Source organism: Siphateles boraxobius, unplaced genomic scaffold (genome assembly GCF_051911475.1).
Source record: "Siphateles boraxobius isolate OS27281-9 unplaced genomic scaffold, OSU_SipBor_1 26, whole genome shotgun sequence".
In the NCBI taxonomy this organism is placed as follows: Eukaryota; Metazoa; Chordata; class Actinopteri; order Cypriniformes; family Leuciscidae; genus Siphateles; species Siphateles boraxobius.
In genome coordinates, this window is record NW_027508876.1 from 25,965,857 (window position 1) to 25,986,214 (window position 20,358).

The 20,358-nt window shown below is 36.3% G+C and overlaps 1 protein-coding gene across 3 annotated transcripts in view; it reads right to left on the bottom strand.

Annotated features, from left to right (window-relative positions):
- The window catches only part of slc4a2b (solute carrier family 4 member 2b), a 57,078-nt gene that overhangs the window by 12,779 nt on the left and 23,941 nt on the right, over window positions 1-20,358 (bottom strand). For all 3 annotated transcript variants that reach the window (XM_077245179.1, XM_077245180.1, XM_077245178.1), the window contains 5 exons: window positions 10,825-10,987; window positions 6,223-6,473; window positions 5,280-5,407; window positions 3,085-3,284; window positions 140-276 (listed from right to left, as the gene is read on the bottom strand). In XM_077245179.1, coding sequence (XP_077101294.1) covers window positions 140-276; window positions 3,085-3,284; window positions 5,280-5,407; window positions 6,223-6,473; window positions 10,825-10,987 — 879 coding nt within the window. The remainder of the gene's footprint in view (window positions 1-139; window positions 277-3,084; window positions 3,285-5,279; window positions 5,408-6,222; window positions 6,474-10,824; window positions 10,988-20,358) is intronic.

The window sequence follows — 20,358 nt, forward strand, 5'->3', positions numbered from 1 at the left end:
TAATCAATTTTATGTCCATGACCATGGGAACCTTGGGTTCATACTAGGTTAATACACTAGCTTCAAGCAAACGTCTCAATTAGCTTCAAGCAAACATCTCAATTAGCCAGTCAAACTCAGAATGTAGCACGATTCTCACCTCATGTGGAGTTCGGTCTAGTTTGCGAGTGCGTGTGCTGGGTTCTTTGTGATCTTTGCTGATGTGCACCACTTGACCCTTTGTGCTTTTCCTGACCAGGTGTCGACGCACTCCAGGAACATCTTCAAAACGATGGCCTGAAAGAATTAAACAAAAACATATATTATTTGTTAACATTGATTAATGCATTAACTGTCATGAACTAACAATGAGAAATATATTCTTACAGCATTTATTAACTTTGTTAATGTTAGGTAATACAAATGTCCATGTTCATGTTAGTTCCCAGTGCGTTAACTAATGACAACAGATACAACTTTTGTTGCATCTTACATCTTAAAAATGTATTAGTAAATGTTGAGATTAACATTATGATTAAATGCTCTAGAATTATTGTTCATTGTTAGTTCATTTTAACTACTTTAGCTAACCTATGTTAATAAAACCTTATTCTGAAGAATTGAGGAACATGTTCCAAAATTTTACTACCAATCTAAAGTTTATGGCTGCTGAGATTTTTTTTTTCTTAATGTTATGAAAGAAGTCTCTTATGCTCACCATTGCTGCATTTATTTAATCAAAAATATTAAATATTATATTTTCAAATGTAATTTATTCCTGTGATCAAAGCTGAATTTTCAGCATCATTACTCCAGTCTTCAATGTCACATGATCCTTCAGAAATCATTTTAATATTTGCTGCTCAAGAAACATTTATTGTTATTATCAATGTTAAAAACAGTAGTGCTGCTTAATACTTTTGTGGAAACGATGCATTTTTACTCAAGATTCTTTGATAAATAGAACGTTCAAAGGAACAGCATTTATTTGAAATATCATTTTTTTTAACAAAAATATGTATATAAAAAAAAACTTCACCGATCCCAAACTTTTGAATGGTAGAAAGAACTTATCAGATACGGAGATTAACCTGCAATTTATTATATGCCACATTAATGAATACTAAACATGCACTATGACTAGACTATCAAATATTTTATCAAATTTCCATGGTTTAAGATTTCCCCAAAGGTGCATGTATTCCTCCAATCTGTCAAATGACCACACTCACTAGGTAAAATCTTCTTGGCAGAGTTGAGAAGCAGGTCATCGTCTTTGTTCATAACAAGCTCATCAGCATGAAATTACAGGATGGGCCAGTCGCCAAGACATTCAGGGTAAAAAGGTCAGGGTGGGACCTGAAGGGGATTTGACTAATTGGGTGATTGTAGGAACAAACTCCAATCAAGAAAAGAGGCCAAAGCCTTTTCTCACACAGCTAGTTTGAGCTGCAAGATGAAATTCACTAACATTCTTAAGAAAACGTCTAAAGCGTTCACACCGACAGTGATTTGCCACAACAGATGAGAGCTGACAGCCACTAAAACCACTGATGATGCAACATAGTCAAGCAGAGTTTAACATATTATTGTCTGCTGTCTGACATGTATTTGCATGAACTGATGTGCCAAAATTGTATAGGTGTTAAACTAAATGGTAGACAGCAACCGTTTAAGTCCTGTCGTTGAGCATATGCAGCAGATGGGCCTTTTCCCAGATGAATTAGTGGCCAGCATGTGAAGACGGAGAAAGCTGATGGGGTATATTACAGGAACCGCTGATATACAACTGAAGTCTGAGAAAGGTTTGTATCTCTGGGGCACAAAAGACTCTTGCCGTGAAGCATAGCAGGATGCATGGTACAAATCATTTGAGAGACCATGAAACCAGTGAAAACTATCTCACAGAAAACCAGATCATGGATTTTAGTTTATAAGCGTCTTTACTGCCACTTTTGACCAATTTAATGCATCCTTCCTGAATAAAAGTATTAATTTCTTTAAATTAAAATTCTAATCACCCCGGTCTTTTAAACAGAACTGTACTCTATATTCCAGCATTATATTTAGCATTAGCTTTTTATGCAAAGGAATGTCAAAAGGATTTTACAAGTCAATCATCCACAAAATGCATGAATGCAAAGTCATTGTTTGTATTACTGGTGACAGCTTCATTATAAAATGTATTGAGTTACTGAGATTTCAGACCCAGATTCTTCACATAAAATCCCTTTAGCTGGTGGGCAGGTCTTCATGGAAAGTTACAACAGGATAAAGAAATCAAAGGGATAACAGCATTATTTCCCTCTGATTCAGTTCTTCAGGAAACTAGCATGTTTGGAATCAATTAAAGGCAGGGTAGATGATTTGTTCCAGATTCATTTTTCGTTATGCTGGTTGAAAGTCTCTTTACATCCTGATAGCAATCAATAAGTTGAGTGGTCTAAATGTATTTATATGTATATATATCGTCTGTGGAAGGTGTAGGACCATAAAATGTCCGTCCAATCATTGCCCTTGTTCCTTTCCATCAGTCACCGAGCACCATTACCGAAACAGAAGCTTTCTTTCACAGTTCCTCCTGGATCAAAACAACGAGCTTATGCTTCATTCACGCCATAACTACTGTAATTTGGAAGAGATGGAAACCTGTGACGGTTTGTGACTCAAATTTATGCGTTTCAATGGCAACACTATCAACGGCGAAGTGAATCTGCAGCAGTCAGGTGGTACAGGTCAGGGCTCTTGAAGTTGATAATGTTAATTATTATTGTAATATTATGTGCTTTGAGACATGAAGAAGTTTAACGCGTCTCTTGTGATGCTTTTGTTTGCTCCCTGCTGTGTGTGTTCGTGTGTTTTGAAGGAGGCGTGGATTTTGAGACGCTCTGAAGTGAGGGTGGGATCTTATGCTTTCAAAGCTAGCTCGCTATTTTGCTAGCCTCTCTGAAAATTGCCTACCCTACCTTAAAGTGAAATAGAAATCATTCTTTATGCATTTAGTGTTAGTTTGGGCTAGTACATACCTCAAGATTTCCTATTACAACTGAGCAGTTATTCATCAAACTTGCAAAAGCAAGGTGTAGATGTGCATTAAAAACTCACTTTTAATGCCATCCAGGTCGGCCGAGGCCAGGGTCTGAGCCTCAAACTCATCAGTGGGGATCCTCTGGTATTTAGCCTGCTCGGTCCCCGTCATGTTGCCCGTGCGACGTCTCTCCTGAAGGTCGTAGCTGCGACTCGACACACGGGGCAGAGAGCTGGGCTCAGTGGCGCTAGGGGTCGGAGGAGCAGGTTCAGGCGTTCTGCAAGAGACAAAATGAGACCGGTTTTCATCAATCCATTAATACAAACAGTTTTTTTAGTTTTCAATTTAGTTTTATTAATATTTTGCATTGGTTTTTATTTTTATATTTTTAGTTAAAGCTGCAGTCCGTAGTTTTTCTTTTTTGTCGCCATCTCTGTTTGAAATCTGCAATTGCAGTTATTCGTGGAATTATCAACTTTACGTGGGTTGTGCCTCAGCACGGCACAGCGCGGATGAATCCAATGTTTTGAGGAGAATGTGCGGCTGTCAGTGGTCGTGCCGGTGTGGATACAGGCATTCGGAATCACAGATTCTACTTTTTGGAAGTATGACCAACATAAACATTTTCACCTGAAAATGTCATCTGTACAAGCAACATCCACTTTTGTTCTGACCAATAAGGGAAATAAAGCATTCTTATCATATCACGTCAAACCGTGCAAATTACACTTTGTTCTCAAATTGTTAATGTTAACAACATCAGCATCGCGTGACTACATTTAATGCCCCTCCTATATTTATCCTTGTTTTCGCATGGGCTGGTTGCAGACTCTTTTTTTCCTGTAGCCACTCCGAAGTCCGAAGTCTTTTGCATTTTACAACTGGTGAATGTCCAGTTACGTTCTAATTCCAGTTTTTGTTTAGTTTAAGGTTTCCAGCTAATATTTATATTTTAGCTTTATTTCCATTAACTAATGTTTTAATAGTTTCATGAAAAGTCCACAAAAGGAGTAGAAACTACTTTGAGCTCACAATTTTTAAAAAGTGCTAGTGTTTTACTATGATAAATATCTTTTGGTAGCTTTTTATTACTTAATTAGCTCAATAACATGCAGAACAAATATTGCATATTCCACAACAAAAATAAGATGCATGTCACTAAATTGCTTGAAGAAATACAATATAACTTAGTCATGAATACTCAATCATAACTTAGGTAGCTCACTATAGAGTATGCACTAATTTTCCTTTTGCATAAAATCTTAACAGATTTACAGATTAATTGAAAAGAATTTTGCACTCAGTTTTGCAACAAATACAAAATCGTCTTGAGCACTTACCTTTCGTTTAAAATGAATCGTTTTTTGAAAAGCTTATAAGGACAAAATCTCTGTCATTGTTAATGTTACTAAAGAACAGAAGAAAACAACCTGCAGAAATGATATTGACAATGAATCCTGTTGTTTGTAAAGACACTCCTGCATTTAAAAGATGAGAAAGCAGAAAGGAAAGGTGGAGAGCGCTTTATAAAAGCAAAGTGTGGTTGCTAGTAGCAACGGGTGAATGATGTAGACAGCGGGGATGGAGGTCTGGAGAGAGACTGATACCCTGCTGGTGTCTGAAATATCTCGTCCTAGGTAACGAACAGGGTGTGCTGTGCACTGGCATCTAATGATTCAATTTACAGTAAACCAAGAACAGAGAGGCGGACACAAGCTGGAAGTGCATGCTTTATAGCTCGTGCTACGCAACCTGCAATGTCCACCACTTCAGCTGAGCAAATAACAAAACTGAAGACACTGAGAACTTCCCCTTAAAAAAAAAATGGTGACATAGTTTCCACCAAAATACCATAATTACACAAAACCTTTTCAAGGTCACATTTTACAACAAAATGAATGAAACAAGTCATTAAGATTTTTTGCCTAATTTTCTTGCTCACCCAAAAATTTAAATTCTGTCATTTACGCACCTTGTTCCAAACCTGTATGAATTTATTTCTTCTGCTGAACACAAACAAAGATATTTTGAAGAATGTTGGAAACCAAACAGTTGATGTTCCCCATTGACTTTATAGTATGGGAAAAAAGAAATACTATTGAAGTCAATGGGGTCCATCAACGGTTTGGATACCCATGTTCTTAAAAATATCTTTTGTGTTCAGCAAAAGAAAGAAATTCATACAGTTTGGGAACAACTTGAGGGTGAGTAAATGATGATAGAATTTATCAGCAAATTGTTGCACATGGAAAGCTAAAACAGGCGGACTCACTCAGTGGATGTGCTGTCCTGGGGCTCCGAACACACCGCGGACGAGGGGACGATCAGGATTCCTCGTGCAGGGAGAGGATCTGAAGTCTCAGGGGTGGACACATGAGGGTCATCATCGGACACGAAGAACTGGACAAAAGATAAAATTATAGAAATAATGATAAATCTATTATATGGAGTAATGAACCTGAATACGTGTTTGTGTTCTGAAGATGAATGAAAGACTTTTTTGGAACGGCATGAAGGTGAGTAAATGATTTTCATTTTTGAGTGAATTATCCCTTTACGTTTTCAGAGTATCTATTAACACTAAGTGCAAATAGCCCGTCTTGTTGGCAGAGGCTATTTACACTAACTCCGCCCATATTTGTCTGGTTTGGCCATAAAAAAAGTTTTTAAAAAATGCAGCAGCAATGGCGCAGGGTGTAAGGCGCATTATAAATACTCTTTGACGCCTTTTGCCGAACTCGTTCTTCTCCCTTTTACCATCGCATGTCAGATTGGAAAGGCATTTATTTTCAATAAATATTAAAAATATGTGAAAAGGGGAATTAAAGTGCCTAAAGGATATTTAACAATAAAGTGTTTATCTGGTAGGGTTAGGTTTAGGAAGGACACCATTTATTTCATTTACACTTATGTTATTATTCATTTATTTTATTACTGCATGCTGTTTTATAATGTACTAAAACAATGAGGTGCAAATAGAAACCTAACTAGACTACTATTTACACTTACTGCCAAGAAAATACTGCATTTTTTACATAGTGTAAATAGAATCTATCATTATTTGCACTTTGCCTTATGTTTCTGCCAGTGTTTCAGTATGCTGTTTACATTCTTATTTATTGTCTTGGATAAAGTTCATTAGATGGAAGAGCTTTCACTAAATGAATAAGACATTGATACATTTAATCATACATATAGGATATAAATCTGGTTACCTGAACATTGTCTTTCCTCTCAGCGTCTGTTGTGGGAGTTGGGGTGCCGCTCTGGTCTTCTGTAGCATCTTCCTCCTCCTCCTCCTCCTCATCCTCACCCTCCTCGATGGCCAAAGCACCGCTGGGGCTTGAACACCCTTTGTGCTCTTTACTGCTGCTCCTCCTCCTCTTCCTCCCACTCTTCTTCCTCCTTCCATCTCCCGGGAGTTTGGACAGAGGATGGTGGATGTGATGGGAGGAGTGACGGTGATCTGAGAATGATTACAGACGAGTTTCAGTTCTGCATTTTAACATTTATGGCTTCCAAAATATATATAGAGATGTAAAATTTGAATATTTTATTTCGAAAGAAGGTGAAACAAGGAAACAAGATTGAAATATCTTGCGAGATGTACTCCAGTGATGATGTTATTTATACTTTTACTAATACTATTGTGTATTACAACTGTACTATTGCTGGCTCCACCATAAATGATATGTATAAATGTATATATGTAATAAAAATATATATTTTTTTATTATTAAATATAATATACATTTGTACATATCATTTCTGGTGGAGGCAGCAATATACAACAGTATTAGTAATAGCATAAATAACATCACTGGAGCACATCTCACAAGGGGTTTCAATCTTTTTTCGAAATAAAATATTATTATTATTATTATTAATTTATTTATTAAAAAAAAGAAAAGAAAGAAATTATATATATACACAGGTGCTGATCATATAATTAGAATATCATCAAAAAGTTGACTTATTTCAGTAATTCCATTAAAAAAGTGAATTTTGGATATAACATTATTTCATTACACACATACTGATATATTTCTAATGTTTATTTCATTTAATTGTGATGATTAAAACTGACAACTTATGAAAATCCCAAATTCAGTATCTCCGAAAATTAGAATATTACTTAAGACCAATACAAAAAAAGTATTTTTAGAAATGTTGGCCAACTGAAAAGTATGAACATGAAAAGTATGAGCATGCACAGCACTCAATACTTAGTTGGGGCTCCTTTTGCGTGAATTACTGCAGCAATGCGGCCTGGCATGGAGTCGATCAGTCTGTGGCACTGCTCAGGTGTTATGAGACCCCAGGTTGCTCTGATAGTGGCCTTCAGCTCTTCTGCATTGTTGGGTCTGGCGTATCGCATCTTCCTCTTCACAATACCCCATAGATTTTCTATAGGGTTAAGGTCAGGTGACTTTGCTGGCCAATTAAGAACAGGGATACCATGGTCCTTAACCCTCTGAGACCTAAGGGTATTTTTACAATAAATTTTTCGTCTGGTGTTATTCACTAAAAAAGCTTGTAAAACATCAACACTTTTGTGCACAGACAATTGACACACATCTTTTTTTTCAGGACAAATTGAACTTTCAGCTTATTTGTGTTTCATTGATGTCACCTGAATGTAAAATAAGTTATGGGACCACAAAGACAAATGAAAAAATAAATCGGAAATTGAATCACTGAAATATTTATTGAAATCACACACAAATAAATAAAAGCTAAGTAATTTTCCTCTGGAAAACAGTTTGTTCAAGTCTTTGGAGTCCTGGAGCACAGGAATGAACATTATAACTTGAACAGAACAAAAAATATTTACATTTTTCCAAAGGAAGTCCAGGCGTTTTGGGCCTCATGAAAATCACTGATGCCAAGCCTCAAAACAGTTCCTATCAGGAATCACACAGAGGGCCACATCACAGGCTTTGCATTTCCAGGGGGTGGCCTGTTTCACCTGCCTTGTCTGTTTGCAGTTCACACATTGCCTTCTACCATAGGTGGCCTTCTTGCTTGCTTCAGTTTGTTCCGATGTTTGGACGGGTACATGGTTACTTTGTTGCTGGGTGGGAGGAACAGCAACTGTAACACCACAGAGTTGGGCTGTCAGCTCCTCCAGAAAAGCCCTGTGGGTCATGGGCTGTTGCTGCTTCTCTGCACAAACTTCCTTGTGAAGTAAAAAACTGCAGCAGCCGTCCATGACCTATTCCTGGCAGCTGCTGGGATGCTGCAGCAGAAGTGGAAGGGCCCTCCTCAGTGGAAGAATGGGAGCTTTCCTGTCTGGCTTGGGTGGGTGGGCTGGTGTCTTCATCATTATCACAACTGTAAAACAAATAAATAAAGCAAAATATTAGATCATACAAATTAGATCAATTACTGTTTTTGTATTTGATTTTTCACATAAGATTACAATGGCTGAGATTGCTACTGTACCCCCAACCCACCACAGCTATAATATGACCATTCGCTTTCCAGCCAAAAGGTGTGACCGACCCCCCACTATTCTCTCCACAGGTAAAAGGTGTGACCAACCCCCCACTACAACATCCTTTGTTTGTATCTCTAGGTAAACTCAGACAAACAATGGCTGAGAGACAAAGTGTAATCCACAACTCTGTAACAAACATAAACAAATGAAATACTACTTTTACAGAACTTATTTTTACATATTTAGAAAATTTATATTTTATCATATTAGTTTTTTCTTCTTTTTTTATACTTTTTACAGTAAATAAACTCAGACATACAATGGTTGAGAGACAAAGAGTGTAATCTACAACTCTTACTACTCTGTAACACACACAGAAAAACGAAATACTACTTTTACATAACTTATTTTTCCATATTTAGAAAATGTATATTTTATCATATTAGTTGTTGTTTATTTTTATACTTTTACAGTAAATAAATAAATGTAACTTACTCTTCAGCAGGGTCTAGACGATTCTGGTAATCAAGTTCCTCATCAGTCAAAAAGCTCTCTTCTCCAGAAAATCCATCATCCTCCATGGCATCAAAAAAGGCCAGTGCTTGATTTACATCCATGTTTCTCAATCTCTGAGGATCCATTATTCTCCGTGTTTCTCTGTGTATTATTCAAAACTCGCGTCTCTCTGTGCGTCTCTCTCTCTCTCTCCTCGAAACCACTGTGCCGTGCGTCTCTCTCTTTCCAAAATATCACCCTTGGTTCATGCGTAATGACGCACACCAACGTGGACGACGGATCAGCCTGTCATTGGTCAACAACCTCACGCAAAGCATCGCGAGATGTCCAAAATGGCAGCTTGCATCAAGCTAGCAGCAAATATGACGGAAAATTTATAAATTATGGACTTCAGAGATCAAAACTGGGATATACACATATGGATTTATTACTGAAACACTCTGAAAGGACGCACAAGTTCCAGGCTGGATAGAAAACCTTCTGAAAAGGCTAGAAAGACACCAAATACACCCCCGTGACGGCTAGCGTGTTAGCTTTCTGCTGCAAAAAACGGTAAGGAAATCGATCAATTTTTCATCAAATAATATCAATATTTATCGGAGGAGTCGTGTGGCGTCGTCGACGATGCCGTCGGTTTCAGAGGGTTAAACCAGGTACTGGTAGCTTTGGCACTGTGTGCAGGTGCCGAGTCCTGTTGGAAAATGAATCTGCATCTCCATAAAGTTCGTCAGCAGCAAGAAGCATGAAGTGCTCTAAAACTTCCTGGTAGACGGCTGCATTGACCTTGGACCTGAGAAAACACAGTGGACCAACACCAGCAGATCACATGGCACCCCAAACCATCACTGACTGTGGAAACTTTACACTGGACTTCAAGCAACGTTGATTCTGTGCCTCTCCTCTCTTCCTCCAGACTCTGGGACCTTGATTTCCAAAGGAAATGCAAAATTTACTTTCATCAGAGAACATAACTTTGGAGCACTCAGCAGCAGTCCAGTCCTTTTTGTCTTTAGCCCAGGCGAGACGCTTCTGACGCTGTGTCTTGTTCAGGAGTGGCTTGACACGAGTAATGCGACAGCTGAAACCCATGTCTTGCAAACGTCTGTGCGTGGTGTTTCTTGAATCACTGACTCCAGCTGCAGTCCACTCTTTGTGAATCTCCCCCACATTTTTGAATGGGTTTTGTTTCACAATCCTCTCCAGGGTGCGGTTATCCCTATGCTTGTACACTTTTTTCTACCACATATTTTCCTTCCCTTCGCCTCTCTATTAATGTGCTTGGACAAAGAGCTCTGTGAACAGCCAGCATCTTTAGTAATGACCTTTTGTGTCTTGCCCTCCTTGTGCAAGATGTCAATGGTCGTCTTTTGGACAGCAGTCAAGTCAGCAGTCTTCCCCATGATTGTGTAGCCTACAGAACTAGACTGAGAGACCATTTAAAGGCCTTTGCAGGTGTTTTGAGTTAATTAGCTGATTAGAGTGTGGCACCAGGTGTCTTCAATATTGAACCTTTTCACAATATTCTAATTTTCTGAGATACTGATTTTGGGGTTTTCATTAGTTGTCAGTTTTAATCATCAAAATTAAAAGGAATGAACACTTGAAATATATCAGTCTGTGTGTAATGAATGAATATAATATCCAAATTTCACTTTTTCAGTGGAATTACTGAAATAAATCAACTTTTTGATGATATTATAATTATATGACCAGCACCTGTATATATGTATATATATATATATATATATTACAACTGTAGATAGATGTAGATAGATATAGCAACACTCAAAAGGATCGAAAAAATAACGCATATTTTTCTAATAACATAAAATAAAAAAGGGATGTGAAAGGATGAACTTACACTCAAAATCTTCCTCACTGTAGGTGCGGTGCTGCTCGCCGGGAACTCTGGGAGTGGGGCTCAGAATCTGCTGGAAGCGCTGAACACCTAATGCTTTGTTCAGGTCACCATCCTCCTCTTCCTCCCTCTGTGGCACTCGGACAGATGAGGTCGATGACTCAGGCTGGAGGACGACACATGAGGATGAGGTCAATGAGGGAAAAAAAATTCAAAACAAGTAAAAAATAAAAAAGCAAAGTAAAATGAAATAAATGTATATTTATAGTACGTTTTTACTGTTCCCGGTGGTGCAGTAACAGTATGAATCCTGCTATTAAGAAGTGATAAACCAGTGCACTGCTAACAGCGTCCTTAAACGATCACTAGAGGGAGTCATGGTCAAAAGCATTAACCGCCACTGAACACCACGCAGAGTTAAATGAACCCTGTCAGAGTTCCCAGTGATCCAGATTCAGTAGTAAATCTCTTTCTAAGTTAAATGGGAATAATGATATAATGTAAAACAAATGCAAACACTAGAGGCTTTACAGCTCATTGGTGCGCTTATTGCAATAACATGAGCAAATATCCTCAAGTCAAAAACAAACGATCTTATTAGCTACACCTCAATGGAGCGTTCTCATTTGCTCAATAATCACCCAAACACACACATGGAAAGAGACAGGAATAAAAATGATTACCTGCAATATCTTTAATTTTGCAAATTCACAAAATCTGTTTCCTGCATGCAATAAAATGACCAAAAATATCTGGCACAACAAAGCTTTTCCATTCAAAATTCCTTGCAAAATCAAAACAAATTTGACTAACATCTCATCTAAACCCGTCTTGCACATCCACAACAGGAGATGTTTGCGTCCTCTTCTCATGTGCCCACTCACACGGTACATTACACAAGGAGAATTTCTGCCATTCAGTAGTGCTAGATAATGCATTTATATGGCGTATGCAGGCATTCCACGGTGCACAAAGACTTTTTTGTTTGTGAAATATCCTTCAGTGACTAGAGTAACTTGTCATCAGTGGTTCTGTACTTAATTACCGTGCCAGCATCAATTTTCTGTAGGACATCATCTGGGTCTGATGCATGTTATAGCGAAATAAAAATCAATAATCACGATATTGCGTAAAGCGATAGCCAAAACGCACAAGCTGTGATTTAATAAATGTAAACGCTGCTGTTTTTCCAGTGAGATGCTGAAACAGTATCATGAGCAGTATGTGGCATATAAAAAAAGTGGAAAGAGCTTTTCTTTTCTTTTTTTAATAAATGTTATTTTATTTTTTGTGCAGATGCATTCCCCAACTAAATTTTCTCCAAATTTAAATATTCAAGTCATCTTCAGAAAATTGCTGCATTTATCATATTGCAGAAAAACATATTCCAATATTATTATTTTTTTCTTTTACTGATAAAAAAAATTGTGATTGGAATTTAAAGTGTGATAAAAAAAAAAGTTTGCTGTGCTTGTTTGTAGGGCTGCACAATTTGGCAAATATTTTGGGATTATATATATATATATATATATATATATATATATATATATATATATAAAATACTACTATAAAAAACAAACTACTACTGCTAATAATAATAAAAATATCATAATTATACTTAAATGGATCATACAATATTACTGTTTTACTGTTAAAAAATTTTTTTCCTTAAAAGTATTTAAGTAAAATATAATAAATAAAAAAATTGTACATTGCAACTGTAAATTAAAAATACTAATAGGTATTGAAGGGATTTTTTTTTTCAATAGTTAAATGATGTAAAATGTTATTTTGACCGAAAAAATAGAAGAATAGAATAAAAATATAGAATAACATTTAATTAAATACAAATTACATTAAAATCAAATAAAAAATAAAAGTAATATTAAATTACATTAAAATAAATAAAATAAACTAAGTCATATGATTTTGGGATAAGTTTAATAAATACTGCAGTCCTATAGTCTGACTAGTGGTTGATTAAATGGTGCTGGATCACAGCAAAGACCCAAGTCAATCAAATAATTGAAACTTTTTTTTTCAATTAAACAAAACAAAAGAGAACGTAAGAGTCTGCACATGCCAACTAGAGTCCACCAATGTAAAGCTTACCATGGTTGCTAGAGCTGGCGAAAGAATCAGTCAGTGCTCACAAAAACTCATGAGAAAGCCGTTCTTCCCGCATGTCCTCAAACAACAAAGTGAGAGAAAACAGTGTTCTCGCTGTCATCGGTGGACTGTTAGTCTTTCTCCGCAGGGTGATTAAAAACAAACACGATTTGGAAGAAAGGCGCATGGTTTCGATTGTTCAGAACAATATAATCTCCTCAGCTACACTTCAACATTTTCCACAGGCAAATATTGACACTCCAGAAAACATTTGTCATCTTGTGGTTACCTTGCGCTGCTGAGGCTTCAAATCTGCTTTAATTCGTTCTGAGACTTTACGCGGGTGCCTTAAATGCTTTTATTGGCATGTGGGAACAACAGATTGACCAGTCTCAACCAAACCTTCTGAGCAAAACCAGTTACATTTGGTTTTATACAGTTATACCAACTTTCCCCAATTACACAAAGGCGATTTGCACTTCGTAACATCACAGGACAAAGATTAAACACTTGAAATGCTTTGGCTCATTATGAAGCAGGGTTACAATAGTTAACTTAAACCATAAAATCTGACTCATTTCAAATATTGTGGGTAAATCCCTTAAAATAACATTGCTTACATGTTTACTATGTATCCTTAAATACTACAATATTTACATTATTATTATTTATTTATTATGAATTTTTTTGTACATGTTTATGTACCACTAACCACATGTCTGTACTCTCAACTTAATATAAAGTACTAAAATAAAATATACTATATTTAAAAGTAAAAACTAATAAAATATAAAGTACTAAAATAAAATATACTATATTTAAAAGTAAAAACTAATAAAATGTCAGAGTTAATTTAACTAAATTAAAGGGGTGGTAAAATGCATTTTTTCGAAGGCTTGATTGTGTTTGTGGGGTGCACTGTAATATGCGTTCATGCTTCGTTTTTTAAAAATTGCATTATTTTTCATATATTTTACCTTTATTATTGCTCTGTCCCTCCTTGTAAAAACGGTCTGATGGTTTCCTGGTTCTATGAAGCCAGTCCCTCAAAACTACGCAAAGGGATCAGATTGGTTAGCTGGCCCAGTGTGTTGTGATTCGCTAAACGTCTAGTGCACGTTTTCCGGAAACGTCACGCCCTGTACCTTTACCGGTACTTTGTGCTTCGGTGTATTATAAACAATGGTGTCAATAAAACCAATCGGACCCGGGGAACGTTAGTGAAGATGATCGAGCAGAACCTGTTCAAGAACGGCTGTTAAACGACGTTTCAGAAAGGTTTGTTTTTTGTTCTTCTCTCATTACTTTTTAGATACGCTGTTATTTAATTGTACTAATTATTATAGAATTACAAAAAAATAAGCTTCATAAACAAGAATTTCATATAATCGTTCTAACAAATTATACTACAGTCCTCAAAGGGATTTTTTTGAGTAAAGACTGCGGATCTATAGTGATCGTTTCTGACTGTATGCGACCGTTACTTTTGTATTTTTAGAACGATTGTAGACAAATATGTGTCGACAGAACTATTAACCCAAAACGAACACTAAACATCGGCTGCCAAATCAAACACAGAACCATGTTTAGCATGCCTGTAGATAAACAAGCATGTAGATCAACATAAAAGCTCTAATCAAAGAATAATTTACACTAATTCCAAGTTCGCTGTTGAGATTAAAAAAAAGTTTATAACGTTAGGTGTTTGTCAGATAACGTTAAGTATGAATGAGCATTTTACAAACCAGCAGAGCCAAAAAGCGTTGTCATTTGTTTACTTCCTTGCTACAAGGTACAATTAACAATACGAACTATTACAGGAAAATACATTGACGAAAAATAAATCATACTTGATTTATACAGGTTGTGGCCCGTAAACAACAGCTTCTGTTCTTATAGTTGGAACTGCTCCATCTTTCAGCACAAGCCGATGTGCGAATCCTGCATTGAGCTCGCACAGATTGTGGAAGCTTTCCTCCGTAAAATGTTCAGCACAGAGAGTGAGATTTGGGTCATAATTATGAAGGACCGAGGTAAAAATAAATTAACCATTGATCCCCAACTCCCTCATCCCTAGGAAGGCTGAACAAAGTGGACCTGCAATCCGAATGAAAATAACAGCAGCGTTTCGACGGCATTGCGACAACTCATCTCCAAAACAGCAAAATGGCCTCGCCCCGCTTATTAAATATTCTCGTCGGAGGGGTTTATGTAAATAATGGGATTTACTGACGTCAGCAAACCCGGAGGAATGTCGTGTAACGTTAGTCCAAAACCGGCTGTTTGCTGTAGTCCTTAGAAATTGAATTTTTTAAAAGCAAATATCTCCCTTTGCTTTGAACTTTGAGCGCTGTAACTTTGCAGATGTTGTTTATGCTCAAACAGCAACATTACACACTAGCTAAAGTTAGAAAAGTGAAATCGTGTTTTACCACCCCTTTAAATTGAAAACATTTCCAATATAACTTATCATTTTCATTCAGTTTAACTTGATATACTAAAATAAAACTAAAATCAAATTAATTATTATATAAACATTTTAAAAAGCTAGGCTAATAAAATGTCAAACACAGAACAAAATCTGAAAAAATTAATTAAAATTAAAAACAAAACATGAAATAAAAACTAATTTAAAATATGAATAAAACTGTTATAGTGTCTCAATGATACTAAAAACAATTTATTATTTTATTATTATTTTATGCATTTAATGTTTACATTTATACTTCATCACGTCTGTACTCTCAATGTTAATTATTCTAAAAATGCAATAAAAATAAGTTTTTTACATTTTTATTTTATTTCAAATTACAGTTGTTTTTGTTTTATTTAATTAATTTATTTTATTCCAGCTAGTTACCAAAATAACATTTAGCATTTTCATTTAGTTTAACATGATATACAGTACTAAAATACAATTAAAATGAAAACGTAAAATAAAAACACACATAAAATATTAATAAAAACTATAATAGTGTCTCAATGATACGAAAACAAAACACTGTTATAACTCATATTATCCTGTTATAACTCCACTGTTAAACAAACTTGCTAGTAGATGAAAATTGACAATCTTGTGGTCATTATCAACCCACAAGAAATACATTTTCTCTACAGTGAAATCACACTGAGGTTTGGCTCTTCGCCCAGTAATGGACGCACAAATACAACGTGATTCAATGCTCACAGACCCACAATGCTCTGGCAAACCGCAATATCAAGACAGCGAGCTGAACCCAAAGCAAACCGTTTAACGTCCCACAAGCCCCCACTACAGACCAGCAGAATTCTTTGAGGAGAAGAAGTGGCTGACCCATGCAGCATTTGGGTCAGTTCACACAAAGAGCCAGTGGTCAAAGCAAAGTCTCCTTCATGTGAGCGCATGGCAAGCGAGAGATTAGCCGCACAGATCTGTGGTGTCTGAAATCCCACTGACTCAGCGTTGTGGAGAGCTATCCTTACAGAGCTGCAAATCTTGTTTTTACATGCATCTAATAATCTTAAGAGTACTATCTATCCATATGGGTCCCACTTTATATTAAGTGGCTTTAACTACTATGTATTAACATTGAAATTATTAATTTGATACAATGGACTTTTTGTGTACATGCAGGCATTTTCAAAATATAAGTACAATGTAAAAACATGTATGTAATTACAGCTGTAATTAATGTATGTAATTACATTAATAATTACACAGTTGACCCTTCCCTTACACCTTAACCTACCCTTAAACCTACTCATACCATCACACCTGTCCCTAACCTTATCCGTATCACATCTTAATAGCAGCTAAAGTGTTTTACAATACAACATGAACACGATAAGTACATTGTACTTATTTTTCGATGCAAGTACATAGTACTTAAAGCCACTTAATATAAAGTGGGACCTTAATATGAATCCCTATATGCTGACTTTTAACAAAATGCAATACTGTATAAAACACGCTAAACACTTAAGATAGCAATATTCCTTTTGCATGATATGAATCACATCTATGAACCTTGATAACTTGTAGAAAAACCTCCTTTTAATATTTACTCAAAACGATGAGGCAAGATCCACCAGCACTCAGCCTTCCAAAAATTACCCTTCTCTCAAACTTTGTTTGCCAAGTATTGATTTACAAGAACTGACAACGAAATATTGCAAAAAATGCATCAATAACGGCCATAGACTATTATGCAACATACCACTACGAGGATGTATGGTCACCCTCAACAGGTAATGCATTTAATACTATATCGAATTTAGGAAGTGACTGACCGTAAACGTGTACAGGAAGTCCATTGGTCATCTATCACGTCTAAACACAGGTGTCCCACAGAGCAAGAAAAATAATCTATTTTTCAAAGCAAATCTAAAAGATGAGCAAACAGTAGCTGTACGCTCCTCCGCTACCTGTCGTCACGTGACCGCAGCAGGAAGAGGATATGGAATAACCCACTTTCGCAATAGCAGGTCTCGTTCGAACTCCAATCGCTGATAGTTTAGTCTTCCCCCAAACACCCCCCCACATCCACACACCCAAAACCAGCAGTCGTGTCGTTGGGTTGATCATTAACCTAATGGGTCAACAGTTGCCTGCCATCAAGAGGCCAGCCAATGTCAGTTAACCAGTTATGCTCTGTACTTCTATTGAATTACACTAACTAGCAATGAGAAATTCATACTTATTGGGACATAAAATATATGGATGCACCGAAATTTCGGCCGCTGGAAATCATCTACTGTTCACTGATCCGCTACGCTCTGTTCACATGCTCTGATAATAAAAGCTTTGTAGGACTATACATGATTTAGATAATTGGTCAAAAAATAAATCTGTTAATCTGATTCTGTTGCAAAGAACTGAATAAAGAATAACATATTGATGTTTAATATAAATATATTTTCTGTCCAATTTTAGTGTTACTTTCGATAAAATTGTGTTTATTTTATTGACTTGTATTTTTTAAATTCAGTATCATTAAAATATTTTAATTTCACTAAAAAGTCTAACATTAATACAATACAATACAAAAAAAGCTAATTTAAAAATAAGAAATAAATCATTTTTAAAAAGCATTTCCGGTTTCGGTTTTCAGCCAATTTAATCCAGAATTTTCAGTTCTGGCCCAGAATGTTTATTTCCGTGCATCCCTAATAATAACAGACACAGCCACAAACTTCACATTTCTACAGCTAAAACGCATCTTACGCCAAATTTACTAACAGCTTGCGCCAAGGCAAAACGTCTTCTGGTGTAAAAAAAAAATAAAAAATACTGTCAGAATTTACTGAAGGTGTGGACAGAGTTATTTTTACAGCTGGTCTTATTGCATATGCATTTGTAGGAGTTTCCCTTTTAGACGCAGAATTTATGGGAGGAGAGGATTTAAATGAATTATGCAAGTTGATGTACCTAGGTTTGTGCTAGTAAATTTACTGATATTTGCACCATTTACCGGCCAAAAAGCATGTCTTAAACCAGATGCTAAATTCCGCTAGAAATGATCTGGCTTTGTATGTCGTCAGTAGATCATGCGCAGAACTTTCCACTTCCATCTGTGCTTTTATGGGCCTGCATTCTCATGCTAATTTGACCTCTTCAGTAAATCTGGCCCCTTGAGTTTTAAAATATCAGTTTCTTAACAATATCGGTTTGCAAATTGGTTTAGAAGATAAATGATATTAAAAAAAATGCTTATGTGTCAATAAAATTGGTTATGGGAAGGATCAAGCCCACCGACTATTTGAACTGCAGGCCCAACAGACGAGACTAGATTTGTGTCGGAAGGGAGCTGGCTCTGTAACAGCAAAAGCAAAACCCTGGGAACGCTGACTCAGCAGAGTGTGGGTTTGGAGAGGATGCAAATCAAGTCGCACAAAGTTGCTGCATATCACTGCAAACAGCTGCAGGAGGAAAAGAAAACAAACAAAAAACAAACACAAAAAAAAAGTCAATTTTGCGGGTGAGAAGGTCTTTGAGTTTCCTTTGAGTTGCCTGAGTGAGTTTTATAGTATCTGTTAGTGACACTGGGCCATTAAAGACAGACCGCAGAGATAATTACAATGCAGATGTTTGTTTAGGAAGTCTGCCTGGATCTTAAATGCTGCACTCTTTCAAAGAATAAAAAACATGCAAGATCTTTCTCTTGTAAAAGATGAGCACAAAAAGTAAGTGAATGAATGAGGCCACTACAGATGGAAATCTAGGAAAAAAATATTAAAAAAAGTGTACATATAACTATGGTACTATGGTTATACCATTAAATTTCACAATATTTATTGGCATCTGTTTATAAAGTATTATCATTATCGAAGTTGAAAACGGATGTAAGGGTATAGAGCAGTGTTACTCATTGTGCGGCTCGCCAAGCTTTCATTTGTGTCTCGCATGGCGGTAAATACAGTGATATGATCAAGCAGTCACTACAGATATTTCATAAAAACATTTAAAAAGAAGTAGGACTATAAAATAACCCATTAAAAACTCAAAAGTGTCAGCTCTATTTTCAAATAATTTTGATCGGATTGAAAGGGGTGGTTTATCGAGAGAACATGTTCACTTGATCGATTGAAAACCGAAACTGAAAGGACGCCGTCCGTCGCGTTGAACGCGCTGTTGTTCTGATGAATAAAGTGTCGTATAAACGAGTGTCAGGTCGTTCTATAATTCTCCTTTCACTCAGTATCTGTGAAGTGAAGCAGGACAACGGCTCACCAGTCCTTGTTTCAGATTCTCATCCACAGACGACTGATTTTGGGCATTTTTACTGCGTGATCAATACAAACAGCACGGCATAACGGTTCACCATAGTCTCCAAATTATGATCAGAATTTGATATTAAGTCTGCTGTTTAAAACAAATAAAGAACCAATGTAGGAAAATGGTTATTACGCGACAACAGCGGGAAACTTTGTATATTTGTGCAGTGTGCGAATGTCAAAAAACCTATTCCAAATTTGAATCTTTTGACTTATAAACGTGCACATCACCCCGATCATGCATCATATCATGATGTTAAGCATTCATGTAAACTACAATACATTCAGATTAATCGAATCACAATGAATTCAGACCGATTGAAACAAAAGTTGTGCATGTAAACATATCCAGTCCCTGCGGAGTTGCCAGTTATGGCGGTATTTCCAGCTCTTAACGCTGCATGTGCTCTTGGATGATTAGATACATGAGGGGCTAATGTAGAAAAAAATAACTTAATGTCATTCTGGGATGAATCTATTCTGGAAATCCTGCTTTTTTTGTCATTAAGGGAAATCATCTTGTCTCAGTTACAAATTTGACTGGTAAATCATTAAAAAAATGTATTTATTGCATTGCATATTGAATGTTCAGGGGTGACATATTAATAAACAGACATGGTATTTACGACTGGATGTAACTTTTTATACTTTCCTGTAAAAATGGCTCTCCTACTG